Source organism: Bufo bufo, chromosome 3 (assembly GCF_905171765.1).
Source record: "Bufo bufo chromosome 3, aBufBuf1.1, whole genome shotgun sequence".
NCBI classification, from domain to species: Eukaryota; Metazoa; Chordata; class Amphibia; order Anura; family Bufonidae; genus Bufo; species Bufo bufo.
In genome coordinates, this window is record NC_053391.1 from 638,101,464 (window position 1) to 638,127,328 (window position 25,865).

General features: G+C 42.4%; 1 protein-coding gene across 1 annotated transcript in view; it reads left to right on the forward strand.

Annotated features, from left to right (window-relative positions):
• The window catches only part of ATP8A2 (ATPase phospholipid transporting 8A2), a 728,462-nt gene that overhangs the window by 68,745 nt on the left and 633,852 nt on the right, over positions 1 to 25,865 (forward strand). The window contains exons 4-9 of the mRNA XM_040422449.1: positions 1,877 to 1,922; positions 3,386 to 3,426; positions 5,596 to 5,669; positions 13,947 to 14,016; positions 22,886 to 23,013; positions 24,879 to 24,990. Coding sequence (XP_040278383.1) covers positions 1,877 to 1,922; positions 3,386 to 3,426; positions 5,596 to 5,669; positions 13,947 to 14,016; positions 22,886 to 23,013; positions 24,879 to 24,990 — 471 coding nt within the window. The remainder of the gene's footprint in view (positions 1 to 1,876; positions 1,923 to 3,385; positions 3,427 to 5,595; positions 5,670 to 13,946; positions 14,017 to 22,885; positions 23,014 to 24,878; positions 24,991 to 25,865) is intronic.

Here is a 25,865-nt window from a genome sequence, read left to right on the forward strand (position 1 = left end):
CGCATCCGTTGCTCCGTTCCGTGGTCCGCAAAAAAAATAAAACCTGTCCTATTCTTGTCTGTTTTGCGGACAAGAATAGGCAGTTATATTAATGGCTGTCTGTGCCGTTCCGCAAATTGAGGAACGCACACGGTCGCCATCCGTGTTTTGCGGATCCGCAATTTGCAGACCGCAAAACACACAACGGTCGTGTGCATGTAGCCGAACAGTACTATCCTTGTCCGTAATGCAGACAATAATAGGACATGTTCTATTTTTTTGAGGAACGGAAATACCGAAATATGGAAACGGAATGCACACGGAGTACCTTCCGTTTTTTTTGCTGACCCATTGAAATCAATAGTTCCGTATACGGTCCGCAAAAAAAGGAATGGAAACGGAATGAAAATACGTTTGTGTGCAAGAGACCTTAGTGATAGGTAGCCCATGAGCATTAAATACAACTGTATCAGCAGGATCAACCCTATTGAATGAGGCATGTAGTTGATCCTACTGGTTAAAGTGATACCTGTCTTGTGAAAATCAGTTGTTGCATTCATGGGAAAAAAAGACTTTAGGCCTCTTTAACACGGGCGAGATTTCCGCGCGGGTGCAATGCGTGACGTGAACGCATTGCACCCGCACTGAATCCGGACCCATTCATTTCTATGGGGCCGTGCACATGAGCGGTGATTTTCGCGCATCACTGGCCCCATAGAAGTGAATGGGGCTGCGTGAAAATCGCAAGCATCCTCAAGCAAGTGCGGATGCGGTGCGATTTTCACGCACGGTTGCTAGGAGACGATCGGGATGGAGACCCGATCATTATTATTTTCCCTTATAACATGGTTATAAGGGATAATAATAGCATTCTGAATACAGAATGCTTAGTACAATAGCGCTGGAGGGGTTAAAATAAATAATTTAACTCACCTTAATCCACTTGTTCGCGCAGCCGGCATCTCTTCTGTCTTCTTCTTTGAGGAATAGGACCTTTTGATGACGTCACTGCGCTCATCACATGGTCTGTCACATGACCTATCACCACGGTAAAAGATCATGTGATGGACCATGTGATGACCGCAGTGACGTCATCAAAGGTCCTATTCCTCAAAGAAGAAGACAGAAGAGATTCCGGCTGCGCGAACAAGTGGATTAAGGTGAGTTAAAACATTTTTTAACCCCTCAAGCCCTATTGTACTAAGCATTTTGTATTAAGAATGCTATTATTTTCCCCTATAACCATGTTATAAGGGAAAATAATACAATCTACACAACCTTGAACCCAAACCTGAACTTCTGTGAAGAAGTTCGGGTCTGGGTACCACATTCAGTTTTTTATCACGCGCGTGCAAAACGCATTGCACCTGCGCGATAAAAACTGAACAACGGAACGCAATCGCAGTCAAAACTGACTGCAATTGCGTACCTACTCGCGCGGGTTTGCCGCAACGCATCCGGACCTAATCCGGACCTAATCTGGACACGCTCGTCTGCAAGGGGCCTTATAGTCTTTATGCAAAGGAAGGCATCAGTGCACTGAGGGGCCGGGACTAGCCTCTCAGTGCACCTCATAGTCTCCGCTTTCCTGTGCCAGGCATACCCCTAATCTCTCGGCTGATGTTAAAGGCAAATGCAAATCCTATTAGAGAATTTTAAACTGGCAAAAGAAAATGAATGATCCAAAAGAACCTGTAGCCTCCAAAACTGACAAGACCGGCAGGGGACTACTTCCATGTCATTTTGATGGTGATAGATGATGGGCAATGCAGCCTCCCGCCGTGTCCTTTTTCATAAACTCCACATGCGTGATGCATGTACGTGTAATATGTAACATGAAGCTTCCCTATTAATGATCTCCTGTGATTGATTTCTCTGATTCATTTTCTCCGTGCAGAAAAGACACAAAGCGGACAATACTGTTAATAACAAAAGAACAATTGGTAAGTCACTAGCTCCACTGGACCTATGTATAGAATACTATGTTGATCATTTAAAGAGCACCTGTCAGCAGGAACAACCCTAGTAAAGCAGACATACTGCCTGGTAGGGTTGATGCTGCTGATTGAACTGATACCCGTCTTGTGAAAATTGATTGCAGCATTCCTGAGAAGAAGAAAAAAAGACTTTTATTCTCTGTGCAAATTAGGTCTTCATTGCACGGAGATGCTGAGGGTCTAAGACCCAGTGCAATGGAGCCCCCATTGGCATAAAGGATAACATTCCTTTTTTGTCATGAATACTGGAACCGAGACAGGTATCATTTTAATCAGCAGGATTAACCTTACCAGGCAGTATACCTGGTTTAATAGGGTCGATGCTGCTGAGAGGTGCCTCGGGTTAGTGTGCATGTTTATTGTTTGGGGGTGACTGATACAAACTACTGCCAGACCGCAGAATAAAGCGTCACCCATGTTTTTATCCAGCATACCGAAAACTAGCTCCCCCCTATTATAACTGCTATTAGGGAGCAGTTGGGAGGCCCTCATACACATTACAGTTGTTAGTGGATCCCACCAAAATGAACAGGATCTGCCGGCCTTTATTTAATGTCTATGGGCGACTTAAGAAAGGACAGATTTGTTCACGTTGGTCGTTCTGCTGGATCATTTCCTTGTTTCTGCTCTCGGGGATCACTGGCGCACGGATAGCATCCCTGTGCTGTCTGATTTTCTCGCAGACCTATTCACTTGAGTGAATGAGTCTTATGGGAAAACGGGAGCGGGAAGCGGCATGCTGTCAGTATTCTGCAGAATATCACTCATGTGAATCGACCCATTGACCTTGATGCATCGGTATTCAGTCCGAGTGCTGTCCGATCTACACTTGGACAGCAGCTGGGCGGAAAAAATTGGTTGTATGAATGAGAGAGAAACTGTGTTTTTTCCATAAGTAGTAATGAAACTGCACTAGTGTAGAAGATCGTTCAGGAGAGGAGAGAGAAGGGCTGGAGAGTGAGCTAATGGACGGACAGTCTGAAGGATCTCACTCTAAGGCCTCATGCGCATGACCGTGTCCATTTTGCTGTCTGCAAACCGCGGATCCGTGTGCATTCCGCAATTTTCCCACACCCGTCAGTAGAAATGGCTAAAAAGAGACAAGAATAGGACATGTAATTTGCGGATGCGGACAGCTCAGGGATGACCTCCGCGTTTTTTGTTGACTCATAGCAATGAATGGGTCCGCATGTGATCCGCAAATAATGCAGATCGGACGCGGACCAAAAATATGGTCCTGTCCATGAGGCCGAAACGTCATTCTGCGGCTGCTGTGTACTGTGATACATAGAAGCTGCAGAACCCAAACAAAGCTTCAAAGATGTCCCCTAGCTTTTGAGGATAAAATAATTAGCATGTTCTTAGATAAGATTCAGGGTGACATTTATCCCTTGTCTTTTCTCCTGCAGTTTTACGAGGCGGCACATGGCAGAGCGTGATATGGAGAGAGGTAGGAACATCCGATCCATCCTGCTCATGAGACAGACGATAAATCTCTAAGAGGGCTGTCACTTTTCTATGTCATGTCTATCTGCGGATCTCCCGCTTCAGGGGAAGGGATTCTGACTTATCTTCTTAGCATGCGGCAGGCCAGTAATAAATCCAAGTACAGTGCTTTTAGCATGACTGCCATGTAGATAGAAACGCGTGGATAGGAGGTAAAGACGTTCTGTGAGATAAGATTTCCGAGCAGATGCGATGCGTGAGGTGAACGCACTGCACCCGCACTGAATCCTGACCCATTCATTTCTATGGGGCTGTGCACACGAGCGGTGATTTTCACGCATCACTTGTGTTTGCGGGTACCAAACATGCGCGATTTTTCTCACGTGCAAAACGCATTATAATGTTTTGCACTCGTGCGGATAAATCGCGCATGTTCCGGCAACGCACCCGCACCTTTTCCCGCAACGCCCGTGTGAAAGAGGCCTAAGGCCTCTTTCACACGAACGATACGGATTGGCTCAGGGTGCGTTCAGTGAAACTCGCACCATTTTGCAAGCAAGTTCAGTCAGTTTTGTCTGCAATTGCGTTGAGTTGTTCAGTTTTTTTCCGCGCGGGTGCAATGCGTTTCGATGCGTTTTTCGCGCGCGGGATAAAAAAACTGAAGGTTTACAAACGACATCTCCTAGCAACCATCAGTGAAAAACGCATCGCACCTGCTTGCGGACGCAATGCGTTTTTCACGCAGCCTCATTCACTTCTATGGGGCCAGGGCTGCGTGAAAAACACACAATATAGAACATGCCGCGATTTTCACGCAACGCTGAAGTGATGCCTGAAAAACAACGCTCCTGTACACAGACCCATTTAAATGAATGGGTCAGGATTCAGTGCGGGTGCTATGCGTTCGCGTCACGCATTGCACCCGCGCGGAAAACTCGCTTGTGTGAAAGGGGCCTCACTGTGAGCTCAGGAGGACATTGGACAATCACTAATAACACATTGGTGCAATGAAGTGGTCGGGCACCAATAGCAAGCAATCAGGAGCTGGATACTTTTTAGAACCTCTTGGCTGGTGAACATCTTTTCAGAAACTCGGATTGTGTCAGCTGCCATGACATTTTCCAACGTCTATAGTGTAGTCTATACAGTATAATCAGCCAATATTTATGGTCAAAAGTAATTGTTATTCTCACAAATGTCCAGAAAATTCTGTGCTGATTAATATCTTAATATAGATTTACAATGATTCGCGCTCCATTTTCTGAGACAGAGCTCTAAATCCCCTGCATTGACATGGAGTTAAAGGGGTTATCCGAAACTATAAACTAACCCCCCCCCCCCCCCCCCCATATGCCGGGTCCCTCACGCGGCGGCGGAATATACTCACCCTGCTCCTGGGAGCTCCAGGAAGTGGTGTAAGTATATTCCGTGTGAGGAGCCCGGCATATGGGGGGGGGGGGGGCAGTTTATAGTTTCGGATAACCCCTTAAAAGGGCACATGTCATCAGGACCAACCCTATGAAACCAGGCATACTGCTTTGATCCTGCTGATTTAAAATGACATCTTTCTTGTGAAAATTGGTTGTGGCATTCCCGAGAAAAAAGACTTCTATCCTTTATACAGCTGAGCGCTGCAGTGCGCTGAGGGAACGTGGCCTGCACTGGAAAGCTGAGATGCGTTAATTTGCATAAAGAATAAAAGTCATTTTTTTTCTCAGGGACGCCACAATCGATTTTCACAAGACCGGTATCATTTTAATCACTAGGATCAACCCTACCAGACTGTGCCTGGTTTGATCCTGCCAACAGATGCCCTTTAAATGGTATATTTCTGTCTACCTACTACTTCTAATAAGGGCAGGTTGTTGCATACCATTTTATTATTAATTGTATATACTGTAATGTGCAGAAAGCTCCTGAGCTCCCCATCCTAGTGCTCTGTCCATGCAGGGAATCTGGAGCTCGGTATCAGAAAATTATATGAAGGAACTGATCAGCACATTGGTGGTTATTGCTCTGTGTACATTTGCACCCATCCTATTAACAAGCCTATGTGTTATTATGCTTTGCTTTTGCTTCTTGGAAGGACTAATGGTGTGAGTGATGATTAAGCACACACAATGTGTACTTTCTTTCTCTCCTGTCTGCTGCTTGGCTGCCCCTGAACTGACAGGTGGCAGTGGGAGACATTACGAAGGTGACCAACGGGCAGCATCTTCCAGCCGATATGATCATTTTATCTTCAAGGTCAGATGTTATACGGTTGGGTTTCTCTATTCTCATCTCCACTGAGCTGATCACAAGTATTCATTGTCTACAGAATCTGTGTTTGCATTGTCACTTAAATTCATTCCTATACCAAAAAGAATTGGAACAACCATAAAGCCTGTGATTACATATAAGATAGACCTGACTATGAATAAGTCTGGTTTGTGATATTGTGATATTCTATAGAAGGAAGAGGTGGGAAGTTGCACAAGAAATCATTCGGAATTGGGTACAATTGGCTGTAGACAGAAATGTACAAGCAATAGCCCTCTGCACATGGCTCCTTAGTCAATCTCCTACTTTGCACACTCTTTGTGCCCACCTGACTGAATGCATCACTGAATATATGACTGATTCTCTCCATTAGGCCTCTTTTACACGGGCGTTGCGGGAAAATGTGCGGGTGCGTTGCGGGAACACCCGCGATTTTTCCGCGCGTGTGCAAAACATTGTAATGCGTTTTGCACGCGCGTGAGAAAAATCGCGCATGTTTGGTACCCGAACTTCTTCACAGAAGTTCGGGCTTGGGATCAATGTTCTGTAGATCGTATTATTTTCCCTTATAACATGGTTATAAGGGAAAATAATAGCATTCTGAATACAGAATGCATAGTAAAATAGCGCTGGAGGGGTTAAAGAAAAATAAAAAATAATTTAACTCACCTTAGTCCACTTGATAGCGCAGCCGGCATCTGCTTCTGTATTTTCTTTAGGACCTGGGTAAAGGACCTTTGATGTCACTCCGGTCATCACATGGTACGTCACATGATCTTTTACCATGGTGAATCACCATGGTAAAAGATCATGTGACGTACCATGTGATGACCGGAGTGACGTCATCAAAGGTCCTTTAGCCGATAGTTCATCTTTTGAGAAGTAAACATAGAAACATAGAATGTGTCGGCAGATAAGAACCATTTGGCCCATCTAGTGTTCCCAATATATCTGAATCCTATGAATAGCCCCTGGCCCTATCTTATATGAAGGATAGCCTTATGCCTATCCCATGCATGCTTAAACTCCTTCACTGTATTTGCAGCTACCACTTCTGCAGGAAGGCTATTCCATGCATCCACTACTCTCTCAGTAAAGTAATACTTCCTTATATTACTTTTAAACCTTTGCCCCTCTAATTTAAAACTGTGTCCTCTTGTGGTAGTTTTTCTTCTTTTAAATATGCTCTCCTCCTTTACCGAATTGATTCCCTTTATGTAAAGAATAGACAGGGAGCTACGCGAACAAGAGGAGAAGGTGAGTTAATTTTTTTTATTTTTTTTAACCCTCAATTGATCACCTACTATGCATTCTATATTCAGAATGCTATTATTTTCCCTTATAACCATGTTATAAGGGAAAATAATACAGTTTATAGACTGTCACCTAGCAACCATGCGTGAAAATCGCACCGCATCCGCACTTGCTTGCGGATGCTTGCGATTTTCACGCAACCCCATTCACTTCTATGGGGCCTGCGTTGCGTGAAAAACGCACAAAGAGGAGCATGCTGCGATTTTCACGCAACGCACAAGTGATGCGTGAAAATCACCGCTCGTGTGCACAGCCCCATAGAAATGAATGGGTCAGTATTCAGTGCGGGTGCAATGCGTTCACCTCCCGCATCGCATCCGCACGGAATACTCGCTCGTGTGAAAAGGGCCTTAGAGATAAGCAACCTTTTTGAAATTTGTTTTGTGTCTGATTAGTCGAATTTTCTTAAAAAATTCCATTTTTGGCTGAATCGGTTCTACACAAATCAAAAGTGCTCCAATTGGCCAGAAAATTGGTATATGACACTCTGAGGTCTGCTAGGACTCTGATTTTTTTTTTGTTTTTATGTTCTTCTTTCCTTTTTAGGCCTCTTTTACACTTGCGTTGTTGGGATCCGGCGTGCACTTCTGTTGCCGGAGGTGCCCGCCGGATCCGGAAAAATTCAAGTGTACTGAAAGCATTTGAAGACGGAGCCGTCTTCAAAATGCTTTCAGTGTTACTATGGCAGCCAGGACGCTATTAAAGTCCTGGTTGCCATAGTAAGAGCGGGGGAGCGGTATACTTACAGTCCGTGCGGCTCCCGGGGCGCTCCAGAATGACGTCAGAGCGCCCCATGCGCATGGATGACGTGATCCATGCGCTTGGGGCGCCCTGACGTCACTCTGGAGCACCCGGGGAGCAGCACGGACGGTAAGTATGCTGCTCCCCCGCTCCCCGCTACACTTTACCATGGCTGCCAGGACTTTAGCGTCCCGGCAGCCATGGTAACTACTCTGAAAAAGCTAAATGTCGGGTCCGGCAATGCGCCGAAACGACGTTTAGCTTAAGGCCGGATCCGGATCAATGCCTTTCAATGGGCATTAATTCCGGATCCGGCCTTGCGGCAAGTGTTCAGGATTTTTGGCCGGAGCAAAAAGCGCAGCATGCTGCGGTATTTTCTCCGGCCAAAAAACGTTCCGTTCCGGAACTGAAGACATCCTGATGCATCCTGAACGGATTTCTCTCCATTCAGAATGCATTAGGATAAAACTGATCAGGATTCTTCCGGCATAGAGCCCCGACGACGGAACTCTATGCCGGAAGAAAAGAACTTTTTGCTTTTTCTACCCCCTTTTCCTTTAAGCAATTTAAGTAGCAAAATTGCAAGTGTTTTTATTCTGTAATTTAAAGACAGGAGCACAATTAAATGTCCTTCCCCTTCTACAAACACACTGCACACAGTTATTGACAATTTATAATGGTAATGATGCAGTTTTTGCAGTAAAATGCTTTTTCTGTAACTGAACGGTATATTGAAATAATACAACACGTTCACTAACACTGTTAGAGTAATGCAGCTTTTGCAGTAAAACATATTCACTAACACAGGGATAGGAATGCAGTTTTTGTAATAAAACATTTTTGCTGTGACTGAACGGTATGTTATATTAATACAACACGTTCACTAAATAGGGTATAGTAATGCAGTTTTTTTGCAGTAAAACGCATTCAATAACATGGGTATTGTAATGCAGTTTCTACATTAAGATGGGTTCACTAACATGGGTTAACATTTTTTTCTTTAAAATTCTTTTGCTGTAACTCAATATTATCTTGGAGTAATACAACAAATTCACTAACATAGATATAATAATGCACTTCTGTGCTCTGAAAATGCCCAATTACAAATGGTAAATTGAGGTTTGTAGGAAAAAAAGGGGCATTTGCAGCAGAATGTATGCTATTGGGGTGCTGGTAATAACCCTATGAACTGTAGAAACTTGAGATTTTTAGTTTTACAAAAAAAGAAAAAAAGCTGTCTGGCTGTCCATATACAGAAAAAATTAGTTTGTTACAGGATAGAACTTGCCAGCAAGCTGTATGGACTGGAAACAACACACAACTCAGAGTAACCAGTCCCTCACTCCCTACGCAATGCTTTCCCTGATAAAACCCTAAAATCTACCCAATTATATCTCCCTGTTCTCTCCCTATAGTGTGTCCCTAGTACAGCTTGATTACTGGCTTGTGTCTGCTCTGCAATTGCTTTCCGGTAGACACAGCCACAACACATCAGATATCAGAACACAGGTTGAGAACAGAATGGTGTGTAATGGCGTGTTCAGCAGAAGGGAATGCTAGAATTCTGCCTCTGATTGGCCAGCAAGGTGACCCTCCCCCTAGGTCATGTGATCCTCCATCTTCTTCCTTCCTGTCGTATTCCCAGTTTTCACAGTAAATGGTGCTGGGTGCATTTTTTTTTCTGCGATTCGTCAAAAGAAAGATTAGTTTGGCAGAAGAATTTATGTGAAATTAATTTAGAATCAATTTCTCATCTCTATACTCCATATTACCAGGAAACAGTATATGGAAGATTTGTTGCATTCCATTGTAAGGCACAGTCAATGATAAAGTAATATACACATCAGATTCTAATAATATAACAAAAACATGTCCTTACCAAATTGTAGTAATATATTTTAGTTAATTTGGGCTAAATGTTAATGAATTTGTGCTTAAAGTGGCTTTCCCATCTCAGACAATGGGGGCATATTACTAGGATATGCCCCCATTTTTTGATAGGTGCAGGTTCCACCTCTGGGACCAGCACCTATCTCATAAATGCAGCTGGCTGCCCTCCATTCATTTCTATGGAGCTGCCGAAAATAGCCGAGTACTGGCTCGGCTAATTCTATTGGCACCATAGAAGTAAATGGAAGTGGCGGCTGCGCAAGCACGGTGCGCTCCCATTCATTTCTATGGTGATTCTGAAAATATTTTCTGCGGGCCAATAGGAACGCTTGGTGGTGGCCGGACCCAGCACTGCCGGCCAGCACTTTGCTGGCTTCCTTTATGGGCTGCGTTTACGAGATCCCACCTCTATATGCCCCATTGAGATGGGAATACCCCCTTAAATGCTTATGTATCACACCTAAGTCATACTCACCTGAGGCTGACCTTTGTACTGCTGTATGAAGGTTCCCTGGATTGAGTAGATGATGTGCTGTAGTTTATCTTGTCATTTTTTTTCCTGTGGTTTTCCAAAGGAGATGTGAAAAATGAAAGATGGAATCTGGTTGTTATGGGCAACTAAGCCAGTTCTACTTTACACCAGTTTGATAAATCTTTCCCATTATTTCTATAATGTTTATGCCTATAAGGTCACATCACTTTTTGTTTTATCCCTATACTATGACATCACTGTGTTTATTATCTCTGTATTGTGATATCACTTTGTTTATTATCTCTATACTATGATATCACTGTTTATTATCCCTGTACTGTGACATCACTGTGTTTATTATCCCTGCACTGTGACATCACTGTGTTTATTATCTCTGTACTGTGACATCATTGTGTTTATTATCCCTGTAGTGTGACATCACTGTGTTTATTATCTCTGTACTGTGACATCACTGTGTTTATTATCCCTGTACTGTGACATCACTGTGTTTATTATCCCTGTACTGTGACATCACTGTGTTTATTATCCCTGTACTGTGACATCATTGTGTTTATTATCCCTGTACTGTGACATCACTGTGTTTATTATCCCTGTACTGTGACATCACTGTGTTTATCTCCATACTGTGACATCACTGTGTTTATCTCCATACTGTGACATCACTGTGTTTATTATCCTGTACTGTGACATCACTGTGTTTATTATCCCTGTACTGTGACATCACTGTGTTTATTATCCCTGTGCTGTGACATCACTGTGTTTATTATTCCTGTGCTGTGACATCGCTGTGTTTATTATCCCTGTACTGTGACATCGCTGTGTTTATTATCCCTGTACTGTGACATCACTGTGTTTATTATCCCTGTACTGTGACATCACTGTGTTTATTATCTCCATACTGTGACATCACTGTTTATTATTCCTGTGCTGTGACAACACTGTGTATATTATCTCTGTACTGTGACATCACTTTGTTTATTACCCCTATGCTGTGACATCACATTGTGTGTATTATTTTCCTACTGTGACATCACAATGTGCATTATCCCACAACGGGCTCTAAATTGCCGAAGGGATTATCTCTATACAGTGATATCACTGTAAATATTAACCCTGTGCCTTATGAAAAGACACATGGTACAAATTGGACAAACTTTCATGATTTGAACTCGCTACTGAAGACTATATTTGTGGAGTGGGGCTTTATTCCAAATTTTCTGATGGGGCTCCATGATACTTGTTACACTCCTGGTTAAAATAATGTTATTATGGCTATGTAGAACAGTTTTTCTATATCAGTGTTACAAGCACAGTGCTAAATTAGATCACTTTTCAGTGCAGTAACCCTACCAACAGAAGTACAGATCTTGGGCCCCCATGAGTATGACTTAGGAGTCAGGATGGATATCACTTTCCCACTTTTAGTGTTTAATAATACTAACTTTCAGCTCAGTGGAGAAGTTCTGCGTGTTTGGAGTAATGTGGTGCATTCTGTGTTGTCTGTGTACTGTACTTTGTGAATTTTTAAGAAGTATAGTTATAATGTATCTGCTGAAGTATATTTCTCTTCTCCTTTCCTTCCGTTACAACTACTGCAGTATTATGTACACATAATGATTGTCGTTAGGAGTTTTAGTAGCAGCAATGATCTAATTGAATTAAGGTGCAAAACGTTAGGGTTCTCTCCCCTTTTATGAAAGGTATAAAAGAAAAAATAGTGCCAAGTAGTGTGAAATAAGCATGGCATACAGTTTTAAAATATTACTGCTATCATATTTTTCGCCCTATAAGACGCACCGGGCCATAGGACTCACCTAGGTTTTAGAGGAGGACAATAAGAAAAAAATATTTTTCATTAGACCTCAGATCAGCAATCAGACCCCCAATGTTAATCAGACCTCAGCTCACAGCCCCAATCAGATCCCCAATGTTAATAAGATCTCAGATCAGACCCCAATGTAAATGACCCCCAATTAGACCTCAGATCAGAGCCCAATATAAAGAAAACCCCAATCAGACCTCAAATGAGACCCCCATGCCTCATTTCAGCCCCATATAATCATCCCCCAGCCATATGTACTCATCCCCCAGTCATATGCACTCAGCCCTCAGCCATATGTGAGCAGCCCCCAGCCATAATTCAGCCTCAGATCACAAAATAAAAAACCCACTTACCTCTCTTGCTCCTGGACGCCGCCGCCCCTCACCGCTCGCGATCTTCTTCCTCCTGCTGTCGGCTGTGCTGTGAACCAGCGTGCACAGCGTGAGGTCACAGAGCGCCCTCACGCTGTGCGCAGCCTTCCCAGCCGAGGACCAGGAAGTGGTGAGTACAGAGCCTTCACCACTTCCAGGTCCTCCGGTACTAATGAGCGCTTCCATAATGGAATCGCTCATTAGTATTTGCCCCATAAGACGCAGGGGTATTTTTTCCCCACACTTTGGGGGGGGACAAAAAAGTGTATCTTATGGGGTGAAAAATACAGTATATGGTATTGCCATAAAGTGCTTAGTGCTGCAAAAACTATAGCACTATAAAATGCTAAAAATGAAAACATATAGGGGGTTATTTACGAACAGATATAGTTACATAGTTAATACGGTTGAAAAAAGACATAAGTCTATCAAGTTCAACCAAGGCATAGGTGGAAACGCGAATCCCAAAATCTGCAACTTTTTTTCCTTTTCCGCCACTCACGCCAGGTCTAATCTCAGGCCCATCTCATTTTGCATTTTATGCGACTGTTTTAGAAGTAGAAAATTGTCTAAATCTACGCCAGCAAGGGATCTGATCTGTCAGAAGAACAGGGGAAAAAACTGATCTGTTATTTTGGGCGTGAGTAAGGATATGGCGAAACATGGATACCAGCCATATGAGTTTCACATTTCGCAGAATGGAACGTCCGGCCCATAATAGAAGTGTTTTATCTTTGTCCGTAATGCAGACAAGAATAGGACATCTTATTTGTGGTGCCACGGAACGGAAGTGTAGAACGGAGTACTGTCTGCATCTTTTGTTGCCCTATTGAAGTGAATGGGTCCACACCTGACCCTCAAAAAATGCTAATCGGATGCGGACAAAAAATACGTAAACATACTGTATACTGTCCTAAATAACAGTTGCCAACACTGTCCAAGCAATAGTGCCATACATATTTATTGCCAAATATTAGCATCATATAGTATCCAAGTCAAAATGATACCAGCAGTGTAACTAAATAACAATGCAACATAATTCCAACATATACTGCCCAAATATTATTACCGTAATGTGCTGAAATAATACCGTCATGCAGTGCCCATGACCAAATAACATTCTCGTATGCTTGTTCCGATTACACTGCAGGAACATCTCAACAAGACAGACCATATTATAATACTAGCTTAAAAGGGTTGTCCGGGGATAGAAAAAACATGGCGGCTTTATTTCACAAATGGCCCCGCATTTGTCCTTACATTGTCAGGTCCGGCAGCTCAGCTCAATTGCAAGAAATAGGACAGAGCTTCCACACCGAGCACATCCTATCTGGAGGATATGTCCTAACCTTGGACAACCCCTTCACACGTCAGTCACACGTAGAATGCTACATGCTAAAATAATTGTAGGTGTCAGCATCACTAAACTCACATGGTGAGACGATGATTGGTGAGGGATAGCCATGTGATAGTGAGCTTTATTATTATTACTGCTAATGTCTAGGAATGTTCTTAGTGAGACAATGCAAATATTACATCAGATCTGTGTGTCTGTGCCTAGATCTAGAGGCTACATGTCTACAATACAAAATCTGTTTCCTATCATGCAACTTTCTTTCTTGCTTTCGCAGTGAGCCTCAAGCCATGTGCTACATTGAGACATCCAATCTTGATGGTGAAACAAACTTAAAAATACGGCAGGTAAAACCTTGTAGCTCTTTACTGACCCAGTGTGGAAGCTGTACGAGGTGTGGAGGTTGTGGTTGCACTCCCAGCCCTAAGATGTGCATCTGAATGTTCCTCTTCTTGCTCAGGATTTCAGTAGAGCAATAGTCTGTGGTTTAGAGATGATCTTCCTATGGAACAGAAAATTACAACCATAGTCAGCCATTTTGAACTTAGGTCTTCAGTCACCCAGGGCACAAACAAGTATGGGCAGACCTTCATGGATTGGGAAGGCACTCCTACACTAAGCTGAGGATGCCCACATACGCCTTGGTAGATGGCTACTCAAACCTATCCACTTCAGGGTATGTTCACACAATCAGGTTTTGGTAAAGAGTTAGGCACAGATTCCATACTTAAATCCTAAGCAAATCCACTAACTTTCTGCATCCGGTGCAAGTGGATAGGGTACTTTATATTTTGTGCTATATATATATATAAATCTACGCAGGATTGTGTCTGGACTGTGGGGGGGGGGAAGTTCTGCATGGAAGATCCATGGAGTAGTCCTATTGAACGGCAACGGGAATAATCCTTGTGTGGATCGAGCGAATTCTCAGCCTCAGATTTCTTCTGCGGATCCTCTTGTAAAATACACATCAGGTTTAATCCTGACATGTTACCCCTAATTTTTGAATAAAGAAATTCAATGTTTCAGTTAAACCCATGAGATATGTCTGTAAAAGTAATTTTATGGTGTTGCTGTAGTGATCTCATAGAGAAGCGGTTAACACACTTTTCATTCATCCCTACTTCTAAAATCACAGTAATATATAGCTATATCTCTCTAGACAAGGGTTACTTAAAGGGGTTATCCCATGATTAATGTAAAAAATGAAAATCGGGCACCACATTGTACATGACAATCTCTTTCTAACAAAGCTAGAACCAGCCCTGTACCTCACATGGATCCAGAGATCTCCCCATTCATTGCTCTGATAGATTTATATCAAGCTGAAAGCTCAAGAGGAGTGTCTTTTCTGTTGCAGCTCAGGGGGCGTGCCCATGCTCTCCCTATCACAGTTTAGGGGGTGTGTCTCAGCTCTCCCTATCACAGCTCAGGGGGTGTGTCCATGCTTTCCCTATCACAGCTCAGGGGAGGGTGTCCATTCTCTCGGACAAGAATAGGACATGTTCTATCTTTTCTGCGGAGCGGCGGTACGGAATAACGGATGCGGACAGCACGCAGTGTGCTGTCCGCATCTTTTAAGGGGCCCATAGAAATGAATGGATACGCAGACCTTCCACAAAATTGCAGAACGGGTGCGGATCCGTTCATACGGCCGTGTGAATGAGCCCTTACTCTGATATTTTTAGATGTTTTAAATTTGTGGGATAACCCATTTAAGTAAAGACATTTTGGCCACCACTAGAGGGTGCTCAGGTTCCTGCCTACTGTTTATACATTCAACTCCATGTATCCTGTAAGCTCCTACACTCCCTCTAGTGGTGGCTGCTGAGAGCTAGAATTTCTTCATTTCATGTCTATGCAAGGGATTTAAAGCTCTAAAAAAAAATAAAAAATCATACCCTATATAGGTACAGTAATAATTTCATCAGCACAGAATAATGGACTTTAGGGTTGTAGATTACCGTTAATGGATTTACTATGTTTTTGTTGTTGCTATTACTATACTAATTTTTTTTTTTATCATGGTGCCATATGAGCAATACTCATATATATATATATAATAATTAATAAATAAATCTTATACTAATAAAATAAACACAAACCAAAATTGTGGTAGAAATTGGCCGTGGTCTTTTATTAAGGGTTACATCAATATAATACCATAACCATAATAATTAATTAAATAAATAAATAACCAATAAATAAATAAATACTCATTTTAAAAATTCATAAGTCCACAAATTATCCCCCCAGCAAAGCTGGGTGACTAACCCCCCTTCAATATCAGACCACGACTTCTTCTTCTTAATAACAGGGAGGGCGGGCGGGACGACGTCCTCTTCATCCAAGCTCCGCGGCGGACAGGCTGCGGACCTGCTGCGATCCTCTTTAAATATTCAATTTTCCCGCCCAAGAATAACCACAACCAATCAGGAAGAGGCAGAAAACAGGTACCTCAGCAACAGGTGAGCAACCAGGTACCAATCAGAATCCTCACTTAGAATTACCTCAGAAAATGTAAAGGGAATTGTATATTAAAATACAAAAGGCGGGAAAATAGTAAAGACATAAATAAATTAACCCTTAAACTAATGCTCAATGGCACCATGGTGGGCATTCAGTATAACTTCTGTGCCCACTATCATGGTGCCATATGAGCAATACTCATATATATATATATAATAATTAATAAATAAATCTTATACTAATAAAATAAACACAAACCAAAATTGTGGTAGAAATTGGCCGTGGTCTTTTATTAAGGGTTACATCAATATAATACCATAACCATAATAATTAATTAAATAAATAAATAACCAATAAATAAATAAATACTCATTTTAAAAATTCATAAGTCCACAAATTATCCCCCCAGCAAAGCTGGGTGACTAACCCACCAGACATGAGGGAATTATCCCACATGTCCCCCCCTAAAAACCACGGCCTTCTCTATCATGTCCTGCAAACCTGAATTAAAAATATCATTTCCTATATCAGACAAATGAACCAAATCATTCCGATAAAGGCCTGTAACAAAACCTTCTAGTTCAGTATGTCTTAAAGACCATCCATTCAGTTTAGGAAGAAATTTTTCCAAGTTTCTATTAATCCTCTTCCTTATTTTTTCCATAAAACCAAACTGCTCCCCTCTCCAAATCAGTCTTGGTATAATTTCAGAAAATATCACTGTTACATCAGGCAACATAGATTTAATACTTAACATATCTGATTTCATATGATCTAATAAATCCAAGGTCTTAATTTTGCCTAAATCATTACCACCAGCATGAATTATTAAAACATCTGGATGTGGTAATGAAACCAACTCACCCCTCAATATCGGAATGATTTGGTACCATTTTAAACCCCTGAAACCCAACCAAAAAATGGAAATAAAACAAGAACCAAAACAATTATTCTTCAAATAATTACGCTCCGCAGCCCTTCTTTCTGCCCAGAACACAAAAGAATGGCCCAGAATCCAAATAACCATCTCCTTTGGACCTGAAAAAGATCAAAATCATTAAAGAACCAGATTAGGCCTAACATACAACTTAAATCTGTTAGATTCCCATCGACCAATTCTCTTAATTAACGCTTCATTTAATCCCAGGCCGGCAGCAACTGTTGCTGCGCCAATTCGGAAAGAATGAGACGAATACTTCTCTTTACCTAGATTCAGTAATTCCAAACATTTCTTTAATACCGCATTAAATTGATAAATTGTTAAAACTGACCCATCCTCATGAATTAAAAATGACCCTTTGTTCTGAGGTCTAACTCTGAGAAAATCACCCACTGTTTTAACTGGGCACAGCCGTGATTCGTTCAACATAGCTAACTTAATCCATGTGCCTCTCGCCAGCTGATCCATTTTTGATTTTTTAATAAAAATTTCAACTGAATTAACAAATAATTTAACATCGCTAACCTCTAGTGGCGACACAGACCTTCTATTGGCTGCTACTAACTCTCCTATTCGCAGTGCCCCAAAAAATATCACCACAAAAGCAGTTTTAAATAAAATCGCTTCAAAAATTGAATATGTACACCCTTCTAATACTGACACTAAAGACCCGAGTAACTCAAAAGTGATTGGTCGTCTAACATCAGCTTTTATAAATGACCTTCTAACACCTTTCAAAAATTGTCTCACTATGAATTGATTTGAAAACGACTGATAACCAGCTACTTTATAAAAGAACGACACACCTGCAACTGATGAATGTAAAACTGAATAACTGAAACCTTTATCTAACAAAGAACAAAGAAACTGAAAAAATACATCCAAATCACAATTAAAACATGAAAGATTAAAAACTATACAAAACTGACACCATCTCTTCCACGCTAATGAGTATACTTCCCATGTACGCGGAGCTACAGACTTCTTAATAAAACTGTTGATTACGTCCGGATAAGATTCCAAACTCGCTTTGGGCACGGAATTCCAGTTTTCTCTGCCTGTGGTACTAGATAAAAGAATCTTTCCCACTGTGCGCGGGAAAGTGAATCAGCTATTTTATTATCTTTACTAGGAATATATTTAGCTTTCAACCAAACATTAAGCTCTAAACAACAATAAACCAAATAACGTAACAATCTAACAACTACTTCTGAATGAGAAGACAAGCAATTAATTGCAAATAGCACACCCTTATTATCAGTAAAAATTAAAACTCTCTTATTCCTAAACACATTACCCCAAATTACCAATGAAACCACTACAGGGAACAATTCTAACAACACTAAATTTTTATTCAAACCTAACTCAACCCACCAATCCGGCCATGGTTCAGCAGACCACTGGCCATTCAAAAATGCACCGTACCCCCATGAACCTGAGGCATCCGTAAATAAACCTAATGAGCCTGCCTCCCGGAATTCTTCCTGCCAAGCACAACGACCATTAAAATGAACTAGAAATTCATCCCACACTGCTAAATCGTCTTTAAGAACTCTGGTTATCCTAACATGAGCATATGGAGATTTTAACCCTTTCGTCGCCATATATAACCTCCGGGAAAAGACACGACCTACTGGAATGACTCTTGACGCGAAAGCCAGTACACCTAATAAGCTCTGCACTTCTTTCAGCTGAGCTTTCTTTACTGAAACAATTTTCTTAATTAACAATCTCGCTTTCTCAATTTTCTCCATAGGCAACCTGACTTCCATATTAACGGAATCAATTATAATACCTAAAAACTCGATCACCTGACCAGGCCCTACTGATTTCTCTTGTGCTAATGGAATACCAAAATACTGACAAATTTGTGAAAATCCTTCACATAAACGAGAACAATCACTAAAATTACCAACAAATAAAAAATCATCTAAATAATGTATAACGTTCATAGAACCCAACTCTTTAATAACAACCCAGTTCAAAAAGGAAGAAAATGACTCAAAGTAAAAACAAGACCAAGAAAACCCCATTGGTAAACATTTATCAAAGAAAAATTGACCGTTAAACTGAAAACCTAATGAATTAAAACCTATTGGATCTACTGGCAAAAGACGAAAAGCGGCCTTAATGTCTGCCTTTGCCATAAAACACCCTTCCCCAACTGTACGTATAAGAGAAACAGCATCATCAAAAGAAGTATAAGCTACCGACGCTATATCCTTGTCCAAAGAATCATTCAAAGACTCTTTAGCTGGATATGATAAATGGTGGATCAATCTAAACTCATTAGGATTTTTCTTTGGTACAATTCCCAAAGGAGAAACCCTAAAATCAGAAAAAGGGGGGGAATCAAAAGGGCCAGCTATCCTACCTTCTCTCAACTCTTTCACAATCTTATCCTCAACAATATCTAAATGCTTCCTAATTGATGGCAAATTATCATTTATTAAACAACCTTTCCCAGTAAATTTAGGTACATAAAAACCATTAACAAAACCTCTATGAATTAGCTCCGCCTTCAGACGGTCTGGAAACAAATCTAGCCATGGAAGCATTTTTTCCCATTTCACTGGTGTCTGCGCTTTTTGAAAAATCTCTGTTTGATTGATTTTGTACAGCGGTTTGGTTAGATTTCTTAAAACACCGAAAAACAGGGTGTGCGCCCGAGCAAAATGAACACTCGTGCCTGTATCTACAATTGTTCAGCCATCTGCACGCTGACTCATTATATGCGAAACAAACACCTTTTTTCGCAACAGCACCAGACACCATTGAATTAGACCTAACCTGAAAACCACTTTTTTGCGGCAACATTAAACTAAGCCAAAGACCCACGTCCTTAGATCCCCAACTCATGTTACTATGTACCGCTAATTTCTGACGAAAAGTTTCATCATATGTAAACCATGCGAAGCCCCCAAAATTGCGGTAAGCCTCTAAAATGGAGTCCATATGCTGAAACAGACCAACACTACTATTAGGATGCTTTGCGCAAAATACTGAAGAATAGATGAAAAAGGCCTGTAGCCAATTATTAAAAGATCTTGGCGCAACCCTCTTCCTATCTTCCTCCTTCTCAAATGATTTCTTCTCAATTTTAAATGAATCCTTTGCAGAAGGGAGCAACGATAAAATATCAATGTACTCCCTCCTCCAAATTTTCTCCTTAACCGACTGAGATAAATGAAACCCCAAAGGAGAGCCGTCACATGTCAACGCTTCCTTTAAACAGGTCTCACTTATGCCAGCTCCATTATCTAAAACTAAACTATTAGCTGACTTATTACTGATCACAATATCAGCACCTGCATCAGCTGAAATATCCTTCCACACTGACGCAGGCTGATCTACTGTAACAGGCGCACTAGCTGCAGCCCATTCAGAAAACAATTTAGCTAAGCTAATTAACAATTTACTATCATTATTTCCTATGTTGGTGGGCAAAGCAAAGCTCTGCCCACATATCTCCTCACCAGTCTCCGGTCCTTGGTCCATGCTGGGGGCGCTGGAGGCCGGCAGTTGCGCTCTACTCAAAACCCCAGGTTGCGATACCGCACATCTGGAGGAGGAGCGCACACTGCTACCTTTCCTGGAACTTGCTTCTGGTGGCGAATAAGCCCTCTTCGGCCGCTTGATCCGTTTTGAAGAACGCGATTCAGCGCACTGGGACGCGCTTCTTGATGACATCACAGACGCCGTCGCTTCTTCCTTGACGTCATCACGCCGCGCGACGTCACGTGAACGCGCATCTTCTTCCTCAGCCGAGCAGCCGTCCTCCAAACATCGCTGAAGCCACGCCTCCCCTCCTCTTGACTCGGCGCGATGAATCAGTCTCTGCAGGAGCTCTTCCATCAGGAACGGTAAGTTCTGGCTTTCTTTCTAGCTGGACAGTAAGCGGACTCTACTTCAGAATCTTCGGCTACTTGAACCTCTTGCCTCGGCGCTGCTTCGCTCCTTCAAACGCCACACTGCTACTTGACTCCGCTTTCTTTAATATTCTTCAGTCCGCCGCTACTTCTCCGCTTCTTTACAGCTATATTCGGCTACTGCCCCTCTGCCGCTCGCTTCCGCCTGGAGATGCCGACGAAGCAAATAGCTCTTTTGCAGCTACGCCGGCAATATACCAGGGCTTCAGACGACGACCTCTGCCTCCAGGCTACGACGTCCTCTTCATCCAAGCTCCGCGGCGGACAGGCTGCGGACCTGCTGCGATCCTCTTTAAATATTCAATTTTCCCGCCCAAGAATAACCACAACCAATCAGGAAGAGGCAGAAAACAGGTACCTCAGCAACAGGTGAGCAACCAGGTACCAATCAGAATCCTCACTTAGAATTACCTCAGAAAATGTAAAGGGAATTGTATATTAAAATACAAAAGGCGGGAAAATAGTAAAGACATAAATAAATTAACCCTTAAACTAATGCTCAATGGCACCATGGTGGGCATTCAGTATAACTTCTGTGCCCACTATCATTATATCAGTATTGTATGTTATAATCTAGGACCCTAAACAAAAAATATTGTATTAGTGTAAGATAAGACTATGTGCAGGATCAGAAAATCCAATAAATTTTGTCTAAGATTTCAACCAGACGTCTTCAACCCAGCAATCAATAGACGGAAAAAAAATCCAACAACATAAATTACCTTTGCTGTGTTGTTTTTCTGGATTCCGCCAGCAATAAAGCGGCTATACGTTGACTGTGCCCCTTCTGGGAATATCCGATTTCGCAGGCGTGAATTAGCTTGTTTTTCTCTGTGATTCAGTGCAGAAAGCTCCGCAGTTTGCAAGATCATTATAATAATATCTCCACAACTCCTGGTAATAACACAATAAACTACCCACAATCACTCTGTCCCATTCCTCTGCTACATAGAAATATGCTTTGTGCATGATTAAACTGACGGGAGTCATAGCTCACCCCCCATAGGAATTGGTATGTGCTGTACTCCGCTAACGAGAGCTGAGAGGGCAAAATTAATACCAATTACTAGATCTTTATGCTGGTCCTCTCTGGGACTATAATGCCATTTCTAGGTCTGTTTTAAATATCTTGAAGTAACCGATGATTTTCAGTGGGACGACCAACAATCTTCTGTGAATGGTGAGCTCCTGACCCCCTCCCCTCCCCCATCCACTGTATAGAGCAGGCATCCTCAAACTGCGGCCCTCCAGCTGTTGTAAAACTACAACTCCCACAATGCCCTGCTGTCGGCTGATACCTGTAGGCTGTTCGGGGATGCTGGGAGTTGTAGTTTTGCAACAGCTGGAGGGCCGCAGTTTAAGGATGCCTGGTAAAAAAGACATTATTTTAAGCAGAATGCAGTTATTTACTAAAACAGACCAGTCAGGAATGGTGACATGGTCCTTTTTAAGGACTTTGATGCAATTCTTAACAAAGCACTAGGCGGGGTCAAGCTCAGATTTAGAAAAATGGACCCCCCGTTTAAGGTCACAGTCTTTATGACAGGAGCACACTTCATGTTGGTTTTGGCCTCCATACTGGCTACCATCTTATGGGATGGGGGCACCAAGACCAAAGTGTGGTGGTGTCGGTATCTGAAAGAGTCCTAATTTCTATCTTTGCTGTGGGTCCTCTACGGCTTCTACGTTCATCACTGGAAAAACGTAATAGAAATCAATCTTCTGTTCCATAGGAAGAGCAGCTGTACTCCACGCAGTGATGGAAAACACGTCCATATGTCTTCATCAAGTATTCAGAGCTGTATATTCCCTTTTATGTCCGCGGTGATTTGTTTGTCACCGTCGATGTCAGCTGTTTTTCTGTTCTCTGTCCTGCAGGGTTTACCGGCAACCTCCAATCTACACTCCGTGGATGATTTGGTTAAATTGAATGGAAGAATCGAGTGTGAAGGACCTAATCGTCATTTGTATGACTTTACTGGAAACCTATGGCTGGACGGCAACAGGTTTGTGATGGACATTGGTCATCAGTACGAAGAAGGTAACAAGATCAAGATGAGCTCTGGGGGTACTCCCCGCAGACCACCACAATGCTTTGCTGCCCGGCTGGAGAGCAGTCTTCTTCTTCTTACCTATATAAACCCAGAACATTTTTTGGGGGGAGGTTCAGTGCATAGAGCTTTTTACAGCTTCCATTGAGTTCAATGGTTACTATAAATTCCGATGCACAGACAGTTTTATAATATAATGTGTACAGTGAAGCAAAGGGCTTATGCATATGTGGATATGTAAAGAAAGTTGGCATGTGAATATCTCTAGCTTTAAAGGGATTGTCCAGTTACAAGTTATCTATCCACAGGACAGGGGCTTAGTGTCTAATCGGTGAGGCCCCTGCCAATCACAAGAAAGGTTCCCCATGCTACCCCACTTAAATGGAGCAGCAGTCGTGCATGTCACTCCATTTAGCTCTATGGCTGTGCACCTGTGCCCTGTTATCTCCGACAGTCCCATAGAGTGGAATGGTGGACACACAGGCAAGTCTGTCACTCCATTCAAATGGGGATCATGGGCCCCCGGTCTTGTAATTGGTGGCGGCCCCAGTGGTCAGCCAATCAGAGGTCTTATCCCCAGTCCTGTGAATAGGGGGATAACTTGTTGTAATGGGACTACCCCTATAACAAGGCCTTGCTGTAGTGTAGACCAGTGTTAGTAATGATCCAAAGCAACGGTGTCCTCACAAATATATTACGTCAGCTTACCCCCAAGGATGTGATCATACACTGTGCTGCACCTATAGGAAGCACAGAATGGGGTCAGTGCATGGACCCCTTAGATATGACATGTACCCCACGCTGAGAACCTAGGGTCTCGACTTCTCTGTTGTCTCCCAGCTGCCCTTAGTTCTACACAATGTAAATGGTTCAGCAGTCTCTTGGATTGTTTGCCTTCAACCCTTCTATTAAAACCCCACCAGCTCATGGATAATGTGTAACTACAATCCACAGGGGCGTAACTATAATTCATAGGGCCCCATGGCTAAATAATATGGGGTTCCCCCCAGCCATTGTAAGAAAAATTAAAACGGCAGCAAAAGTAGCAATAATTAAAGGGCTTGTCCCATGAAAAATATTGTGCAGTTTTCAAATCAGCACCTGGATCTGAATACTTTTGTAATTCCATTGAATTAAAAATTTTGTATAGCTGCTGAGTTATTCAATAAAATGAATTTGTATAGCGCCACCTGCTGTTTGCGCTTTTTCTTATTTCTGCTCACTGAGAAGGCCGCACATTTTCATCCTTCAACTGCCTTCTGAACTGTGATAGGGAGAGAGCTCCAGCAGAAAAGACACGCCCCTGAGCTGCAGCAGAAAAGACACGCCCCTGAGCTGCAGCAGAAAAGACACGCCCCTGAGCTGTCAGCTTGATATAAATAGCAGATCAATGAATGTGGAGATCTCTGGATCCATGTGAGGTACAGGGCTGATTATAGCTTTGTTAGAAAGAGATTGTCATGTGCTATATGGTGTCTGATTATTTTTTTTTACATTAATCATGGGTTAACCCCTTTAAACATATGTATAATAGCCCCCTATATCAGAAACACCACATTATTGCAAAAAGGTACTATGTTCTTGCACCTGGTTGGGCCCTTAAACCTCTGGGCCCCGTAGAAAGTGCTATAGTTACGCCCATGACAATCTGTACCGTCTCTATATGGAACTTGACTTGACTTGGAAATTTCTTGCACATTATGTAGATCAATGTTTGTCTAGAAGTGAGGTAGATTTCATAGGTGTTATATCATTTTATGTTATGTAATAATTATCGATCGGACAATATGCTAATACTTCCCATATCCGTCTTCTTCTAGCCCGGTTGCTGTTGGTCCTGATCAGATCTTATTAAGAGGAGCCCAGATCAGGAACACTCAGTGGGTCCTGGGGATTGCTGTGTACACAGGACATGACACCAAACTTATGCAGGTAATTCAATTTATAGGCCATGATTTTCTGAAAATATAGTACCGGGACTTTGCCGTAGAGGCTGTCATATTTGAAAAAAAATACTGATAACTTTCCAGTCGAGACGATGGACACCTCGTCAAGGAGGCGAGATCTGATAGAGCATGGTCGTAAGTCAAATTGCAGTTGTGCACATAATTTAAAGGGGTTTCCGGGGAGATAAAAAAAAAAAAGAAAAGCTGGGGTAGAACCAGTTAAAAAAAACTGTGTTCACCTCCACCGGTACCCCGCCCCCGCCATTTTGATGTGGTGAACCTTCTCAGTCAGTAATTGGCCGAATTAGCCACTCCCAGCGTTTACAGTAGTTTTCTTAGGCCTCGTCCACATTTCCGTTTTTCATTGACGTGTACTGTCCGCATTTTCCACAGACAGCACACGTACCCATTGATTTAAATGTGTCTGTTCACATTTCAGTATTTTTTACTGTCCATGGGTCGGTAGAAAAATCATGAAGACATGCACTATTTGATCCGTGATGCGGACCAAGTACGCCCATTGAAGTCTATGGGTCAGTGAACATCACGGACACACCACGGATGGCATCTGTGGCGTGTTTGTTTTTCACTGAAGACTAACAGGAGATTCTTTGGAATTTAATTTTTAGCTGAGCAACGTCGGTGAATTACGGATGACACACAGATGGTAAAAACTGATACACGGCCCAACCACGGATCCTTCACTGATAGATGAAACATGTACACGGACGTGACACTGACACGGAAATGTGGATGAAGCCTTAGTTGGCAGCCTGGTGTGGGGCTTGTAGGCAGTTTCCTTGCAGTGATGGGGACACATCACAGCTGAGGCCAGTCATTGGATGCAGCAGCATATGTGAC